The 18,066-nt window shown below is 35.0% G+C and overlaps 1 protein-coding gene and 1 long non-coding RNA gene across 3 annotated transcripts; both read right to left on the reverse strand.

Annotated features, from left to right (window-relative positions):
• Positions 1-513: 513 nt before the first annotated feature.
• DDI1 (ubiquitin family protein) lies at positions 514-16,256 on the reverse strand. Of its 2 annotated transcripts, none has more exons than XM_039042558.2 (16): positions 15,802-16,256; positions 15,625-15,657; positions 15,244-15,371; positions 14,240-14,348; positions 12,664-12,780; positions 12,516-12,581; positions 12,145-12,207; positions 12,020-12,064; positions 11,735-11,796; positions 7,803-7,896; positions 7,513-7,605; positions 7,347-7,416; positions 7,186-7,256; positions 1,746-1,800; positions 1,299-1,321; positions 514-830 (listed from the first exon to the last, which is right to left on the reverse strand). In XM_039042558.2, exons 1-16 carry the CDS (start codon positions 15,865-15,867, stop codon positions 705-707), a joined length of 1,221 nt encoding a protein of 406 aa, XP_038898486.1. In that variant the 5' UTR covers positions 15,868-16,256; the 3' UTR covers positions 514-704. The 2 variants fall into 2 exon arrangements, with proteins under 2 accessions (XP_038898486.1, XP_038898485.1); XM_039042557.2 differs by having other exon boundaries at positions 1,299-1,324; positions 15,802-16,177.
• LOC120086112 (uncharacterized) lies at positions 4,522-5,179 on the reverse strand. The gene is made up of 2 exons (XR_005484156.2): positions 5,044-5,179; positions 4,522-4,723 (listed from the first exon to the last, which is right to left on the reverse strand). It is a non-coding gene; the product is annotated as an uncharacterized LOC120086112 (long non-coding RNA).
• Positions 16,257-18,066: the final 1,810 nt, after the last annotated feature.

Genomic DNA, 18,066 nt, shown 5'->3' on the forward strand with positions numbered 1-18,066 from the left:
TGTCAAACTCTTGCCTTACAATGCTAACCTATCCAATATGATAGTAACCTCATTATAACTTCATAATAGTTATTCTCATTGTTCACATCTAAATCCATGATATCCAGAACAATCAAAGATTTGGATAGGTTGTGTATTTGATATGCATGTCTAACAAAATCCTGCCTATAACAAATATATTTTAGACAAATTTATACCATTTCAAAATCACTATCAAACATGCATTTTATATATGTACTTCATGAATGAGCCAAGAGTATTCTTCAAACTACCCCCACGAAACATGGTTTAGTACTCCAAAGTTAAGTTAACCACTTGCGAGTTGAAGGAAAGTTTGAACATTTTTTATATCTAATTCAATGGGTAAGGAAATATATTAATACAAACTTGGAAAGAATATTTACCAACACTGAAGAAAATAAAATTACTTATAAGATCCTGACTTGTGGCTTACTGAAACAGGAGATTCGTCACATCATATAAATTGATCTTTAGAACAAGGAAGAAAAGACAAACATGAAAGCTTGAACCTATCCATTATAACATTAGAATGTTTGAGTTTTTGGTTTAACATAAATATTGTTTGAATATAAGTTTTAAATTAGAATAGCAAGCAGATGAATGTTTGTGGATTAAATTGATAAAAATCTAAAACAGATAATCCACAAAAGAAATGGACTCCAAACATTTTGTATTCAGATTACTCATCCAAAAAGAAACCCAGCTGCCTGCTCTTCATTTCCATCAAATAGTTTGAGAGCTTGTATTACAGCCTCTCTTTGGAATCCCAATTCTACGAGCTTTGCTACTTTAGCTTCGAATTCCAGACCCTGTAATCACAATAGAGGTAAAGCATGTGGTTAAATTATAAATTTAGTCCCTCAACTTTGATGATTTTGCCTATTTAGTTCCTTATCTTTGAAAATATGTCCAACTTTAAATTGCAAGACATATTTGTGGGTCAAATATTGCTTAATTCAGCGAACATAACAAACATGTGACAAAAGGGAAGTAGAGTTACAAAACATAGTATAAGTGGGGCGGGCAAGTATGTGTACTCGCACCGCCTTATTTTATCTAGCTGGACCATTTCTTTCTAGTTTCTAGCGCTTTAGTATGTTCATTGTCCAATAAGTATCTCATATCATCATTTGATGAGTGAAACCAACTATACATAAAATTACAACACAACTAAAGATAATAAGTGCAATTTTTTCAGTTTAAGGGAACAAATAGACAACCAACAAAATTTGAAGATTAAATTTGTGATTAGACATAAATTTTTACAAGAAATTTACCTGGGCTGCTCCCCCGACATTTCCTGCTTTTAAGAAAGAAAAAGGCAAAATAAAAGTTAGAGGCAAGAGTAAGAAACGAACACCTCTTGAGACTGTGTACATATAAAGCCTCACAAGTCTACAAACGAAAGTAGCAGCCAAGATGAACAATAAAAAATGCAGTTGGAGGAGAAAATATTATGATAGAATCTTCTTGGATATCCATAACCCTAGAAAGAGATTTTGAATCCCTGACCGCGTGACCATATATAAATGTTTTTCTTAATAAGAAATGAATCACATATTAAAACAACTAAACGAGAGACCATACAAAAGGGGGAGATGAGATATTTCCAAGGCTAGAGAGGTACAAAAAGGACTCCCAATTGGTTAAACCTAACATCTTTTCATTAGGAAAATACCAAAGATATCAAGACATCACAGTGTAGAGAAGTATACTGTTATAACCTGTAGGCTGGCCCGCTCTTGCATTTCTGCTGTTATCTGTTGGGGATGAAGCCACCTGGAAAAAGCAAGCAATGAAACGGACGATTCAGACAGACAGGCAGATGTGAAAATTTGTTCATCCAAGACACTTTGAATTCTTCTCGCGAGTCTAAAACATCTTTGATTTATATTTTACAACTGCTTTTTCCTGAAAGCATTATCTCCTACTCCTTAAAATATATCTAATAATTTTTTTTCTTTTTTTTTATAGGAAATATTTCTAATAACTCAATCCCTCTTCTTTGTTTATTATTATCATATAAATAGATAATTATCATTATATAATAATAATAATATAACCTTTTTAACATGTTATAAGAATAGACTTTGTTTTATGCAGAATTTTCCATTCAAGATTTATGTTTAAATTAGAATGTCTGTCTTTCCAGCTTGGTCTTTATATGTTGTTTGCTTTAGTATCTTTATTGTATTTTTGTTTTTGCTACTTTTGTTTCCTTATAATTTAACCACTAATCTCTTTTCATTTATTCAATGCAAAGTATCGTTTTCTTTTCAAAGAAAAAAAAAACACGTTACAAGAATAATTGTCATGATTATTGATTGTGGGGGGTGGCAACCCATAACCTTCTAGCCTACAATGGAGTTTGTCATGGGTGAAGACTGGAGAGTTGGTATTTTTAGGGTCTATCAAAACCAACAGGCCTAAGTTCTGATTCTATAAAATTGTCGCAAGGAATTGAGGGATAAATCAACTTCTTTGGAAGATTTTTGAGCCCCTTAATATCACAAGTTTAAATTATATCGAATATAGTGTGCGATCAATTTTGTAAATGACTTTATTTTTAAATAGACGCCAATTAGGAGCCCCTACCTGCAAGCACCATTGACCTTAGACTAAGTAATCAATTACAACTTTTATTTTCAATCTCACTCCAATAACCAAAAAGCATCATAATGAACAAACACCCATGTATTCTTCTTGAAATTCAACCCACATTCTTCTATCATACATAAAATATGCTAATCGGTTTGATGAAAAACAGAGTAGAGAAAGAAAAATAGCACACCAAGATTTACGTGGAAAACCCTAATCGAGGAGAAAAAATCACGGAATAAAAGGATTCTTATTAGAAAACTGATACACTGAATACAATGTGACTACCAGCTTAAATAGAAAAAATGGAAACCCTAGGGTACAATGAAAAAGACAAAAATGCCCTTAGAGTAAAAAAAACTCTAATTTCAACACTCCTCCTCAAGTTGGAGCGTAGATGTCAATAAGACCCAACTTGCTCACACATGCATCAAACAGCTGTCTGGGCAGTCCCTTTGTTAGGACATCTGCAATCTGTTGATTGGAAGAAATATAAGGAATACAAATATTGCCACTATCAAGTCTTTCCTTGATGAAATGTCGATCAATCTCCACATGCTTTGTTTTGTCATGTTGAACTAGGTTATTTGCTATGCTTATTGCAGCTTTATTATCACAGTAGAGTTTCATTGGACCAGTATGCTTTTGATCAAGGTCTTTTAAAATTTTTTCAAACCAAATTTCTTCACAGATTCCCAGACTCATGGCCCTGTACTCAGCCTCGGCACTGCTTTTGGCAACAACACCTTGTTTTTTACTTCTCCATGTAACAAGACTACCCCACACAAAGGTACAATACCCTGACGTCGATTTTCTATCTACCACTGATCCTGCCCAATCAGCATCGATGTAAGCATCGATGCATCGTCTTTCAGCTTTCCTAAACATCAAACCTTTCCCTGGAGAGGTTTTCAGATATCTCAAAATGTGTTCCACTGCCCTCATATGTTCTTCATATGGAGACTGCATAAACTGACTTACCATACTCACTGCATATGAGATGTCGGGCCTAGTGTGAGAGAGATATATTAATTTCCCAACAAGTCGTTGATATCTTTCTTAACTAACTGGAACACCTTTACTCATATTACTTAACTTTGCATTTACTTCTATAGGAGAGTCAACTGGTTTGCAACTTGTCATACGTGTTTCCTTAAGCAAGTCCAGAGTATACTTCTGTTGGGAAACTGAAATTCCTTCTTTCGATCGAGCTATTTCCATTCCAAGGAAGTATCTTAGTTTTCCAAGATCCTTGATTTCGAATTCCTCAGCCATCTTTGCCTTCAATCGGTCAATCTCTGAGGCATCATTGCCTGAAATAACAATGTCATCAACATAAACAATCAAAACTGCAATCTTCCCGGATACTGACCTTTTATAGTGAAAAGAGTATAATCAGAATGACCCTGTGTATACCCTTGCGACTTCACAAACATAGTAAACCTGCCAAACCAAGCCCTTGGGGACTATTTTAACCCATATAAAGGCTTCCATTTTGTTGAGGGGTGTATGCACAGGAACTCTGATGGACAACTCCTTTTGAGATTAAGAATTCTCGTAAGGTGTTATTAAGGTATTCTCGACCATTATCACTCCGGAGAATAGCGATTTTGGCGTTGAACTGGGTTTCGATAGAATTGTAGAATTGTTGGAAGACCGAAGTAACTTCGGATTTGTCTATTAGAAGAAAGACCCAAGTTAGTCTAGTATGATCGTCAATAAAGGTTATAAACCAACGCTTCCCAGTTATGGTAGTAACAGGTGACAGACCCCAAACATCACTATGGAACAGGGTGAAAGGTTTAGAGGGCTTATAAGGTTGAGACGTGAAAGAAACACGAGGCTATTTGGTTTGGACACACACATCGCATTTCAACTTAGAAATATTAATATTGTGAAACAGAGGAGGAAACAAATAATTTATATACTGGAAATTAGGATGGCCTAGGCGATAGTGCCATAACATATAATCAATTTCAGACATAGAAAAATGAGAAGAAAACAAACTAGTCCTATCACATATCCTAAATGAGGCTTTTTCAATGAGGAAATAGAGTCCCCTGTCATGCTGGGCAATGCCAATCGTCATCCCCGAGTTCAGATCCTGAAAAACAACAGCATCAGGTGAGAAGATAACACGATACTTCAAATCTCTTGTAATTTTACTAATAGATAACAGATTGTAAGAAACTTTTGGCACATGCAACACATCTTGGAGGATTAAGCCTGCAATGGGCGACACTCGTCCTTTTCCAACAACGGGAGCAAAGGACCCATCTGCAATTCTGATTTTTTCATTTCTAGCACCAGGTTGATAAGACAAAAATTGATCAAAGGAACCAGTTAAATGGTCTGTGGCTCCTGAATCTAATATCCATAGTTTATTACCAATTATACTCACAAGGCCAAAGGAGTGGAAAGTACCTGATTAAGCGATTGCACTTACTCCCACTGTAGTAGTAGTGCTCTAAGTGGTTTTCTGATTCTGAGGTTGAGTATCTCCAATAATAGATTCACCTACAAGAGCCCGGCTTGGCTATCGTTTCTTACCATTTGGCAGTCAGCCGTGAAGTTTCCAGCACTGATCTTTCATGTGCCAGGGTTTCTTGCAATGTTCACACATTGGGGGCGGCTTACTGATCTGCTTATCTTGGACAGGGCCTGATGTTTTGAAAGCAGCGGAATCTGTTGGTGTTACAGGTGTACTGTTCATGGCCCTCAACCTACATTCCTCCAGGCGAACTTCAGAACAGACTTCCATTAGGGAGGTCTGGTCCCCAATATATAGCTTCGCATAGTATCAAATTTAGAGTTGAGTCTGGCAAGAAAGTCAAACATGCAGTCAGTTTTCTCAGACTAATAATGTAAAACTCCTCCACAAGGACAGTTCCAAATCATTTCACGGCACAAATCCATCTCTTGCCACAAGAGAGACAGTTTATTAAAGTAAGCAGTAACGTCCATTGTCCCCTATTTGCATTCATGGACCTGCTTACGTAAGGGATATAAACGAGAGACATTCTGTCTCCTGGAGTAGAGTTTTTGGGCTGCCTCCCAAATATCACGGGTTATGGCTGCATATAATAAGGGTTTTCCAACCTGAGGTTCCATACTTCCAATCAAAATTGATCTCAACAAAGAATCTTCTCCTTTCCAAATTCGCTCTTGGGGATCACCTATCCTTGGTTTTGGTACTTCATCTGTCAAATATCCAAATTTGTGACGACCCTCGAGGGTCATTTTAATGGATTGGGACCAAGAGAAGTAACAACTTTTCTCCTATAATAAAGCTAGAAGAGTTGCCTATAGCTCCAGAACAAAAATTTGAGGAGTAAGTAGGGAACGAAGTCACCGAATTTTCAGAATATTGATTTGGATCTAGTTTGATATTAGATGTCGATCCCAGGGCTTCCCCAATAGCAACTATCTGCTGTTGGAACATCTCGTTTTGTCGTTTAATCTCCAGCTGCAACTGAGAAACTTGATCCTGGATTATACTCCCTTGGTCCTGGTGGTAAGATGAAGAATCTCCCCCTCCAAATTCACCCATGACTGGCGAAAACAGCCCCAATCTATTGCTCATATTAGGCTGAGAAAAACCCACAAATCTGTCGTCGGTTTTCTGGTTCGGCTGAGAGACAAAGTGGGTATGGTTCGAGGAACAGGGCATCGCCGGCGACTGAGACGAAGCGCCGGTGAAGATCTGGGCGCCGAAGACCTGGGACGGCATCAGGCGTGAAGAGTTGGGCGCCGGTCGTGACTGGGTAGCACCTATCGTGGCGCCAATCTGGTCGTGGCTAGCCTGGTCGCGGCTGATTGTGACTGGCGACTGGATCTGGTCGCGATTGGTCTGTTCGTGGCTGGTTGCGGCTGGGGACTGGATCTAGTCGTCGATTTGGTCGCAACTGGCTCGTCGGAATGGGTTTGGTGGTCATCACATTGAAAGTAAGGAAGAAGAGATTGAAAATATCTATCAATGGCTTTTTGGATAATACTGGTTATATCTAGATTATTGGTTTGGGATTCTCCTATTGGATTTTCCTCAATGGTGGCCAAGGTTTTGTCTCCATGCTCTGATACTATGATGAAAAACAGAATAGAGAAAGAAAAATAGCACACCAAGATTTACGTGGAAAACCCTAATCAGGGAGAAAAAACCACGGGATAAAAGGATTCTTATTAGAAAACTGATACACTGAATACAATGTGACCACCAGCTTAAATAGAAAAAAGGGAAACCCTAGGATACAATGAAAAAGACAAAAATGCCCCTAGAGTAAAAAACCCTAATTTCAATATGGTTAATGGAAAGTTGAAACCAGCAATGACATAAAATTTATCCCATCATCATCAAATCCAGAGTCGTACAAGAAACTTGAACAGATCAGTTTGCATTGACTTTTGGCAAACATGATACTACAATTTGGAAAGATTACATCCAGAAATTCAGGATTTAAATTTCTTTGTAGACGTTGGTGAAATGTACGGACACTATAACTTGTTTCCAAATTACTATGAAATGCAAATATAAGAAATTTAGCAAGAGAACAATATTTAAGAACTCACTGGTGCTCCAGAGCTAGAGGCTTCCTTAGAGAGCCTTTCCTCATCAAAAAGAGAAGCGGGAATATCTTTCTCTGCGCATAAAGTTTTGACACGAGAGGACACTTCAGTATAATTAAAAAATGTGTGGGTGGAGATCAAATTTGCAAACTAGAAATACCAACCTTGCAAAAATGGTACAGAGACCTCTCCTCCACCAACTCTCAAAACATTCTCCTTCAAATCAATAATACACTGCAAGAAAATAGCTACACTTTTCAAACAATACGAAGGAATGATATCAACAAGTTCAACCATGAGTTTCAAATCCAGTAAAGCATAGAGTGCTACCTGGTGTTTCCGTAGCATATCCAGACCAAATAGGAAGTCCATATTTGGAGAATCCAGTACCAGAAATGAGCAGGGGTAGAATATATTACCAATCTAAAAAAAGAGACCGGTAAAGATTTCAGACAGGAGTAAGCAAATTAAATTCCTTCACCAAACACAAGGAAATTTATTGATGAAAAAATGATACTCAAGAGTCAAGATTATGTAGCTTGGTTTACCAAGTGAAACAAAATTACATTACTGCACATAGGGCCTGGTTCAAACGAGAAAGAATACTAGTGACTCCATACCTTGATTGGAGCTACATGGATTCGACCTAAGATCTCTGATTGGCCTACTCCACGAGCAATACCCTTGTAGCGTTGATCTAAAAGCCTCAACAATCTGATGATCAGCCCCCCAACCCCAGAAAAAAAAAAAGGGCAAAATCAACCTCAATGTTTCGATCCTATATATAATATCTGCATTTGCAAAAAAGATACAGCAGCCATCTAAACAGCATTGGTCACCCTTCACTAGCACAGTCATAGAATTAATGATATCACCAGCAAGGAAATCAACATCGATAGTTAGAAGTAAATGACCAAGCAGATATTTTGTTGTAGATACTTCGAAGAGGCAATTGAAATAAAGTAAGATCTGGATTGTATTCAAGTGTGTGTTAGGTATCTAAAGTATATTATTCACAAGTAGAATATCAAATGGATGTCACACCACCATACAAGCCACCCACCTAAACAACTTCAACTCTCTAATTTTCAATTTAAATTTCCGGCACAAAAAGATACAAGATCAATATTTTACTCACTTGAATTTGATGAAATGGCGTAAGAACATGTAGAAAGGAATGATATTTGAAGGTGAAACAGTTCCATTTGGAACACATCTTGTGATACACTTGGTCCAATCTCATTGTTGAAAAATGTTTAGTCCTTGGGGATACAATTTACTAAACTAAGCACTCTTCAGGAATTTTTTTTTTTTCTTTTCCTCTTTTGATAGCTTTATGGACTTGGTTATGTCTACTGCATTTTTTTGGTGCAAAACTAAGCACCCTTTTACACATTATAGCTTCTCTTATTTAGTTTCCAATTAGTTATGCTGTAATCACCCTTTTTTTAATAGAATCAACAACTTTCAACGAGAAAAATGAAATAATATAGGGCATACAAAAGACAAGCCCACAAAAGCAACCCTCCTAAAGAAAAGGTTTCCAACCAAGCAAGATGTTACCCAATGAATAATTACAAAATAGCTTCAAAACCGATGTCCAATGTGAAACATGAAACCTTTTAAGAAAAAAACCTATAATCACCTATAGATGTTGGGGTTTCCCTTCCTTATTTCATTTAAGGATGAAATGTTTCTTTTCCCAAAAAAATACAATTTAGTAAAAATAGATAAATTTGCTTTAAGTCGAGTTGAGTTCAGAATATGAGTATGCATCCTGAAATATTTACATCATATAATTTAATATGTTTGACAATACTAAATAGTGAAGTCAGTAAAATATTTCCCAAAATCATAGTTTATTGTTAATATGCTTTCCATATTCATCTTTTCAATTTTTTTAGAAAATGATGCTCTGTAATGTTTCTATTTTTGGTTGTGCATTCATGTTCCTTTCAAGAAGTTTTGGGAAAATGAAAATGTCAGAAAGAAACCTTGCTCCTGTTACTAATAGGCTCTGTGGTTAATCTTCAAAAGTAAAAGATTTACTATGCAAAACTATTAAGAGAAACTATGGATAGGATCCTTCTGGTGGATTTTTTTTCTCTTCTTACTTTTATTATATATATTTGTGTGTGTGTCTGTGATAAGAAAAAGAGGTATATATGATGACCAAAAGAGGAAACAAAACAGTGTAAGGGATGGGGGAAGAGGGATCCCCTACCCTTATTATCCACTTCAGGTAACAGTAGAGTTGCCAATACATTATTATCTGTAGTTGTGTCATTACGTTAGGAAGGCTTCTTCCTTGGATGGAATGGTAGACGAGAGGAAGACTCTAGGTGGAGAGAAATGGAATTCCCTTGAAATGGAATTCCCTTCTCCATTACGCTCACTTTGTGTGGCTCCTAAATGTCTCCTTTTGTTGCATAATGTCCAAAGATTTTGGTAATGTCCAATTGATGTAGCTAAAGAAAAACCGGAGAATTCTCTCTAAGAATCCAATCAAGTCTTTATTAATAATGAAAAGTTGTATACAAGAGGGGATTCTCTATTTGTGGAGAATTAAATGCAAGACAGAATTCTAAAAGGATAACTAAAAGGAAACTAATTTCTAAAATAGAAAAAAAAATGAATTAATCAAGGAAGAAACCAAGTTATCCTAAATCCTATTACATCATATTCTATACCCCTCCTCCCTCCCCCCCCCAAAAAAAAAAAAAATCATCCTCGAGTTTTAAAACGAAAGTGAAGGTAAAAATAAAAAAGTAAGTCATTCAAATAGAAACATCTCTGAACATCGGGCACCAATAACAACTAAATTTCATGAGCCACACCAATATATCGAATATTTGACTCTTGAAAAATAAAATTGTTTCCATCAATATTATCACTAATGAACCCAAGAATTAAGTTGTTCAAAAAATCCTCTGTTCTCAAAATATATGCAGACCCCTCCGAGAATGGAGGAAAAAGATTTTCAATTTTCTTCGGATTAGGTTGCTCATGGATATCTTTTTCTTCCACACTTGAAGAATTCACATCCGGCCAATATTTCCTCTAATATAATCTTAATCTTGGTTGTTCTTGAACGATTCTTGGTAAATCTTGGGCATTTCTTGCATACCACTAGTGTTGTTCATTCCTTTGTTGTCTTCCTTGGTGACCAAGGTTAATTTCTACTCTATTCTCTTCTGGTGGAGAAGCTATGTGTGCCTCAATTAATTGATCTAAACGAATGGACACATTCTTTGCAGTGACTTCATCTTCTTCAACACCTCCATCTTTGATTTTATCAATTAATCGTTCCTCATCATCTGATACAAATTGAGCAACCTCTGTGTTAGTTCCATCGATTTTTTCTTCTTTCGACACAAGCTCCTCAATCTTTCTACCTTCCTTATTCGACTTGTCTTCAACTGATTTTTTTTTTTTTCTACTCCATTCATTTTTTGCACAATTTCACTAACCATTTTGATGAGTTCTTGATCCTCTATTAATCCAACAAGCTCTTGGTTGTATTTTCTTAAATTGTTTCTTTTTTGAACTCTTGCCATTGTTTTGGAAGTCGATCCATGTTTTGCGTCATCTTTCCTAACAAATGTGGGATCTCTAATACTCCCTCCTTTATTTCCTTCAATATTTCAAGATTGATATACAAATTGGGTGTTCTTGAATAAGTTTCAGCATCATAGTTGTTGTAGGACTGATTCTTGGATTTTCTTGAATATGTTTCAACCTTTCTTGGTCGTTCTTCATAACCAAGATAATGATTTCTTCTCCAAAACATATTAGTTCTTCTATAAAATTCCATTATGGGATAATTCTTCAAATTTCTTCACACTTCTTGAATTTAAAGGGTTCCCCCTAGTTAGGTGTGTGTTGTTCGGCAACAAGCACAACTCACAAAGCTCCCTCTTGTGATCAGCGTCATAAAGAGTTTTCCGGTCTTTCCCCAACAGCAGTCAACATTGGCTCAAACGACTGTGATACCAAATTGATGTGGCCAAAAGAGATAAAAGGAGAATTCTCTCCAAGAATCTAATCAAGTCTTCATTAATAATGAAAAGTTATTGTATACAAGAGGGGGATTCTCTATTTATAGAGAATTAGATGCAAGAAAGAATCCTGAAAGGATAACTAAAAGGAAAATTAAAAGGACACTAATTTCTAAAATAGGAAAAAAGGAATTGATCCAGGATTAAACTAAGTTATCCTAAATCTTATTACACTAATGGCGTGCTTGCACATTTTAAACAAGATTAACATAGGTTGGTTGGATCCTTCTTGGTGATTAGACCCATTAGAAATTTTGATAATGTCGTGGCCAATGGTTATAAAAAAGTAGAATTAAAAAGAAAAAAGGAACAAAACAACATGCAGCGAATTAGAGCTGGGCATTATAACAGTTATTTTCTTTCTTGCTAGATTATGTCACATGTTATGCATTTTAAAAATCTAATCAGGCAATGAATAGAAATAATGATGATGAAAGCCAAGTACTAATGCCAGTATAGAGGGGAAAATCAGACGATGCATAGATTCCACATACCCACATTTCTCAGCGCAGCTTTTTGATATAATTGTTGATTGAGCTCCACTATCAACAAATGCCTAAAACAATACCATTAAAACACTTAAACCTTTTTCTCTTCTCAGTTGACGTACAGAAATAATGTCCATATATCACAAACAGTTGAATCTGTTCTAAAATTATTTATTTATTGATCAAGGACCATTAACGAAAGTAACAAGTTGAAATGCAGTGCCTTCTCACATTTTCTAAACTGTAGTAGAATAAAAAGTAAAATGAATTATGTGTGTTAGATCCACTTACCTTTAATGGAACACCATTAACTTCCATGTCAACGTATAACATGACCTGAAGAGTTACACATGAAACGTCAAACCATGAAACAAAATACAATACAAGTGGACAATGTTAGTCAATGTAACACTTACCACCCTTGCAAAAGCTTCAGGATTGTGTTCAAGAGCTGCAGCCCAATTTTCATCAATTCCTTTCTGTATATGTATTGGAAATTTAAAACAGAAATCATTTTCATAAAATGAAAACTGAGGTAACTATCAAACTAGGTTTAGTGTCAATAACTCTTCCATTTCAAGCAGGAGAGAATTATGTATGTGTGCAGTAAACAAAGAAATCTAAAACAAGACCCCATAGAGCCCTCTTGTTATCCTAATTTTGTGGTGGAAAAATAATCTTCATATGAGCCCTAAGAAGTTCTAACTCACCATTTGACCTGAAAATGTCACTGGGAAACAACTTGTAATTTATGCTGGAAGAAAACAAGATGATAAAATAATCTAACCTGGCGTATAGCAGCTTCAATCTTCTTTTGGGCCTCGACATCAAAAGGATCTGCATACAGAAGGGCCTAACAAACCAGAAACAAGGAAAATCAAAATCAGATCAGATCACTTAGGCTATTAATGGAGAATAATTAATAACCTACTCACCATCTCCTCTTCTTGTTGACGCTGTAATACAGATCTTTGACGATGACGCGCTCTTAAAATCTGTTGCAGATTATTAAGGTCGTTTCCAACAATAGCTTGTGCCAATTCAGGATCACTCTGCAGAGCCCAGGTATGACTTGAACAATTACTCACTAGTTGCATAATCATCAAAAAGAAAATGAAACTCAATACAGAAACAAGTTGATACATGTAATCAATTTCCCTGTGCTCGCCGTACATAGCAATCATGATCTAACATCTTGCTATCGTGTTTGTTTGTGTTTGAACTATTCAAGTACTGGAAATCAAATGCATACATAAGAAAAATCATATAGCTTGTTTGGTTCCCGGTTATGAGATGTGGAGCTTGAACACTTTAGGTCTGTGTTAGTTTCAGATAAAATCTTTGATTTCAAAGGTGGATGGTATTAAGTATTTGGAATATCAAATCATATGTGAGGTTGAGAGATTCAAACCAACCTCTTTCATCATCAGTGATGCACTATGGAAGACCAAAAAGTTCACGTAAACCAGTGTTTTTTAAAACTCAAGGTGAAATAAAGCACAATAGTCTTCTGGGTTTAAGCACAAGACACAAAAATAAGCGCATGCTTTTTTTTGTGAGGCATACTATATATAAAAGTAATACATAAAGAAGAGAGAGCATAGTTAAAATGGAAAAATGAAAAAAAGACCCCTAAAAACAAGAAGTTTTTGCATTTAGGCATAGTAAATTTGATTTTTTTAGTTAATAAAGAAGGAAAAACCCTTACTTATAACTATCATTTTAAAAATAATGAGAAAGTCCCAAGGCCCAGGGCTTAAAGCCTTGGGGATTCATAAAAGGTGCGTGCCTAAAGCACGCCTTATTTGTGAGTCTCACCTTGACCTGCGTCTTGAGCCTAGGTACACGCCTGAGAAGGCTTTTTAAAACACCGATGAGAACAAAAAAAAATAACAATTATGGTTTTGAGAATATCTTCTTGTAAATGCATCTGATTGCACTTCAAAATTGCTGTCCTTTTTGGAATATCAACCTAAGTATGTGAGCTAAGTCCAAAGGCAGGATGAACGGTTTTCATTTGTTCTTCCATAAAAAAGTTTTAGGATTTTCTCATACAAAAGATTTTGAATCTCTTGAGTTTGTTGTCCCACTATTGAGAATTATAGGCTTATAGTTCACAATTAGTTGAGGGAATAGATTCTTTAGAGACTCAAAAAAAATTTGTGGGTTAATATGATTCGAGCATTGTTTTAAGGAATTTCGGCTGAAAGGAATCCAATATTGTTTGAAGACAAATATTCTGGCGATAGGAGGGTAGGTGGGAATTAATTAAATATCAAGCGGCTTCTTGTGAGATAATTCTAGTGACTTCTGTAAGACTGACTGTTATGTAAGTGCAATCAATTCTAATCTGGCTTGCTTTCACGTAATCTTTTAAGTGGAGTCTCTATACCCTCACTGTAACTCTTGAAAAATCAATGAAACTTTGTTTTCTTGCCCGGGTAAAAAGGATAAGTTGTGACTTCTATCTCAATAGCAAATCTCGTAATGAAGCAATATGTTAGTTTTTACCTGAAAAAGTTGAGCCATTGTATTTGAATCACGTCTAATGTGTTGCTGGAAGGCTTCAGGGTTCACTGCAGAACCATCTGGATTGAAGCTCAAATTATTGGTAGAAGCACTGCAAGGTAATGGATATTATATTATGAATAAAAAGCATGCATGGGTGTGTAAAATAACGTGTAAATTGTATAGATTTAACAAGACAGAAGGCACAATTCAATTTCCACAAACATCAAACACATGATTAGTAAGAGAAAGGTGACTTCAAAAGCAATCACTATATTTCACAAAACTCTTCCCACAAAACCACGAAGAAGTTATTCAAGAACTTGTAAAAGAAACTCACCAATCCACTTGTTCCTTGAACAGTAAGGTAAAATAGTCTTGTTGGTGTATGTCCAAAAAAGAAGAACAAAAAATTATAACTGCTATTGCGATGAGTAGTAATTTGAGTTTCAAGGACAAAGTTCAAAGGAGCTTTCTGGTCATTTCTACTGAACCCCCTATTCCAATACAATACTCTAGTTTTTTGTTTAAAGAAGTAACGATTATGTTGGCTGTTAAAAGACAGAAATAGAAGACACGAGGTTTACGTAGAAAACCCGAGAACAAGGAGAAAAAATCATGATAGAGAGTCTCCTTTTTATTATTTTTAACATAATATGAAAGATACACAAGGGTTCTTATTATAAGCTCCAACAAGCCTTAATACAAAAAAGGAAAGAAAATTAGAGTAAGATAAATTACTATCATACCCCCAGGCCTATATACAATCACCCAAGTCCCTTAGTTTCAACACTCCACATCAAGTTGGGGTGTAGATGTCAATCAGACCCAACTTGCTAATACATTAGTCAAAAAATTTCCTGAGTAACCCTTTAGTGCGAACATCAGCAACTTGTTGATTTGATGAAATATACGGAAGGCTATGTAATCAGGTATCCTATAGCTATAAGGCTACACCTTCATATCAAAATTAAAGATGCTGCAGTCTGAGAATAAGAGAAAAGTACCTAGAATCGCCAACTGATACCATCATAATCAAATCTTCGTCTTTAACACCCAAAGCACTCAATTTTTCAAAATTTTTCATCTCCTTTCCATTGTACAGCAGCTGCTGCCGCTGAAGCGGTACTTGGGTCTGAGCAGCAACAAAAGTCAAAAACATAAATAGAATGAGCTAACCATAACCATTAAAAGGGAGAACTTCTCCAGGACTTAATCTTAAATGTACGATAGTTTTGGATCACAAAATGCAGCAAATTCGCCAAAGGGGCTAACTCTTTCCCCCGGTTTCCCCAATAAAGATCCAAATGTTCAACACCCACAAGTTCTAAACCCCAAATTTCCTCAGCTACCGATCACAATAATCAATATAAAAGACGAATTCTCACCTCAACCTCAAGCAGAGCTTTCACGTTCTCAACCTATTTGGCAGCAAAGAGGAAAAGCTTCAACATCAGCAAGCAATCCAGGGCAAAAGAAAAGTTGGGTAGGTATAATGGAAGGAAGAAGATAATGCAGGAAATTGGAGTTGGGGTTTTCTGAATGAACAAGATAAAGAAACTTACAGATTCATTGGGATCAACATCCAAGGAAAGAATCTGTTCGTCGGCTGTCATTACAGTGATTCTCATCTTCTTCTTCTTCTTCTTCTGTGAACTGAATCACTTTGGATTCTCTGCTGTTGCTCCACGATGTGAAAGTTTTCGTGGAGAAATCTGATTTAAATTACGGAGCTAGAATTCAACCTTACGAAGAACTTGGAGATTAAGAAAGCTTTTTATTTTCTTGCGGGGGGAGATGAGCACAGTCGTTAATTGACTACAGTATTCGGTTTTTCTCTTTTCCCTTCCCCTTTTCCAATTCCTCAATTCGATGTTAGTTGAGGCCGTTCAAAATCAAATTCTAGGGATTGGAATGCTTCATCATTAATTCTTTATACCAATAACTCTAAATTTAAATTTAAATTTGTTTTTATCTATTTGTTTTGTATCTAATGAGTGTTTTCTTTAAAAAAAAAAAAAGAAATGAGTACAATTTTGTGTTTTTAGAAGAACTACGTTCATCGTTATCAAATTTAATAATGATTTCTTTATAAAAATTTGGTATGTGATTATTATTAATATTTATGTCGTCAATTCATCCTAAATATGTGCAGCGAAATCAATTTTTCGATGAAATTACCACAGAACCAATCTCGAACGTCGAAGAGTGCAAATCTGTCATTGATAGATTGTGATCGATTTTATTCTTTTAAAAAAATTAAAATTTTATCGGTTTGGATTTTTGTAGAGTGATACCGTTCGAGTTCCTCCTCTTCTTCGATCGACCGACTTCAATCCAATCAGTTTGATCGATCGACTCGATTTTTCGATCTATCATGCTCACCCATAATTCATCCTATGCATATAATTACTGATATTTATCTTTTTCATATTTTAAATATCTTATTTTGTCACAATCTCAAAAATAAAATAAAATATAATTATCATTCATCTGATTTAAGGAGACATAGTCTCAATAAATGACTAAGAGATCAAGAATTTAATTTGTGGTGACCTAGTAATTAATTTTCTATGAGTTTTCTTGAGACTCAAAATATTATAGATCAAGTTGGTTGTTCCGTAAGATTAGCTTAGGTACCCGTAAATTGGTCCAAATACTACGAATATCAAAAAAAAAAAATCTTGCTTGATTAATAATATATGAGAATAAATTTAGAACTTTTAACGTATACACAATGTTACAAAATTTTATGTTGCTTTGTAATTTGTAACAAATTTGTAAACTGTGCGGTGTTTTATCTCACAATTGATATGAATTAGTTGCGCATTAGAAACTTTTTAATATATTTATTTAAATATGTCATATTTTTATTATTTTGTGATTTTGTTAATCTATTGGGATATCCTAATAATTAAGTTTGTTATTCAAATATTGTTTTTTGGTTCCAAATATTGTTTAATCTAATAAATAAATAAGAATTCAAATTATTTTATAATTTTGTTAATCATAGTTTAGTTGGAATAGAAAGATTCCTAAATTCAATATTTAACTAAAGTAAACTTAGGTCCCGTCTGTTTGTGCTTGAAAATTTGTCTTCAAAAATAAAAAATTAGTAAAAAACATAAATAAATTTTTATTTTTTACAATTTTCGAAAACAACGTTTGGTTTCAAATTAAAATTAATAAAACAAATGGATGAGAATGTTGACATTGAAAAAACATGATCACTTATTCTTTTAGAATTGATTACTTTTATTATATTATAGATGAAACAATTTTTTCACTTAAAAATAAATTTAAACAATTTCAAGTATACGAAAATATCGAAAATATTCTTAACTTCTTATTTGATATAAAATTTTTAAAGTCATTGGATGATGATAATTTAAAAAGATATTATATTAATTTTGGAAATACATTAAAACATGATACATTTTATAACGTTAACAGTTTACTACGGGTATCATAGTTGAAGGAACCTGTGAAGGCCTTGAGCGGAAACGTAGATCAGTCTCAATTTCAATTTTACACATAATGAAAATTATAGATCATGAATTCCCAAAATAGTAGGTTTATTGAGTTGGCGATCTGGCCACTCTCACCCATACAAATCAAAGAACCACCTTCATAGGAAGGAGTTCACAACTCACTCAGAATTTAGGTCATGTTACCTATGGTCATCCTTATGAAATGTAAGTCTCAATTATGAACGGTGGTGTATAATGAGGCTAGTCATTTCGTGGTCCGGTCTTATACAAACTCCTTTGTATAAAATACCCCGCTCACATGTTTTCATATGAATGATCAGGATAAGATCATTTGTAACA

This window comes from Benincasa hispida, chromosome 9, assembly GCF_027475165.1.
Source record: "Benincasa hispida cultivar pf3 chromosome 9, pf3_genome.v1.1, whole genome shotgun sequence".
Lineage (NCBI taxonomy): Eukaryota > Viridiplantae > Streptophyta > Magnoliopsida > Cucurbitales > Cucurbitaceae > Benincasa > Benincasa hispida.

What these genes read in the sequence shown, in the direction of transcription:
- DDI1 (XM_039042557.2), bottom strand. Translation starts at nt 15,867, where the DNA reads ATGAGAATCACTGTAATGACAGCCGACGAACAGATTCTTTCCTTGGAT. An exon ending in TTGAAGCTGCTATACGCCAG is followed by an intron (nt 12,208 to 12,515) that starts GTTAGATTATTT and finishes ATACATATACAG; the next exon opens with AAAGGAATTGATGAAAATTG. An exon ending in CTGAAGCTTTTGCAAGGGTG is followed by an intron (nt 12,065 to 12,144) that starts GTAAGTGTTACA and finishes GTAACTCTTCAG; the next exon opens with GTCATGTTATACGTTGACAT.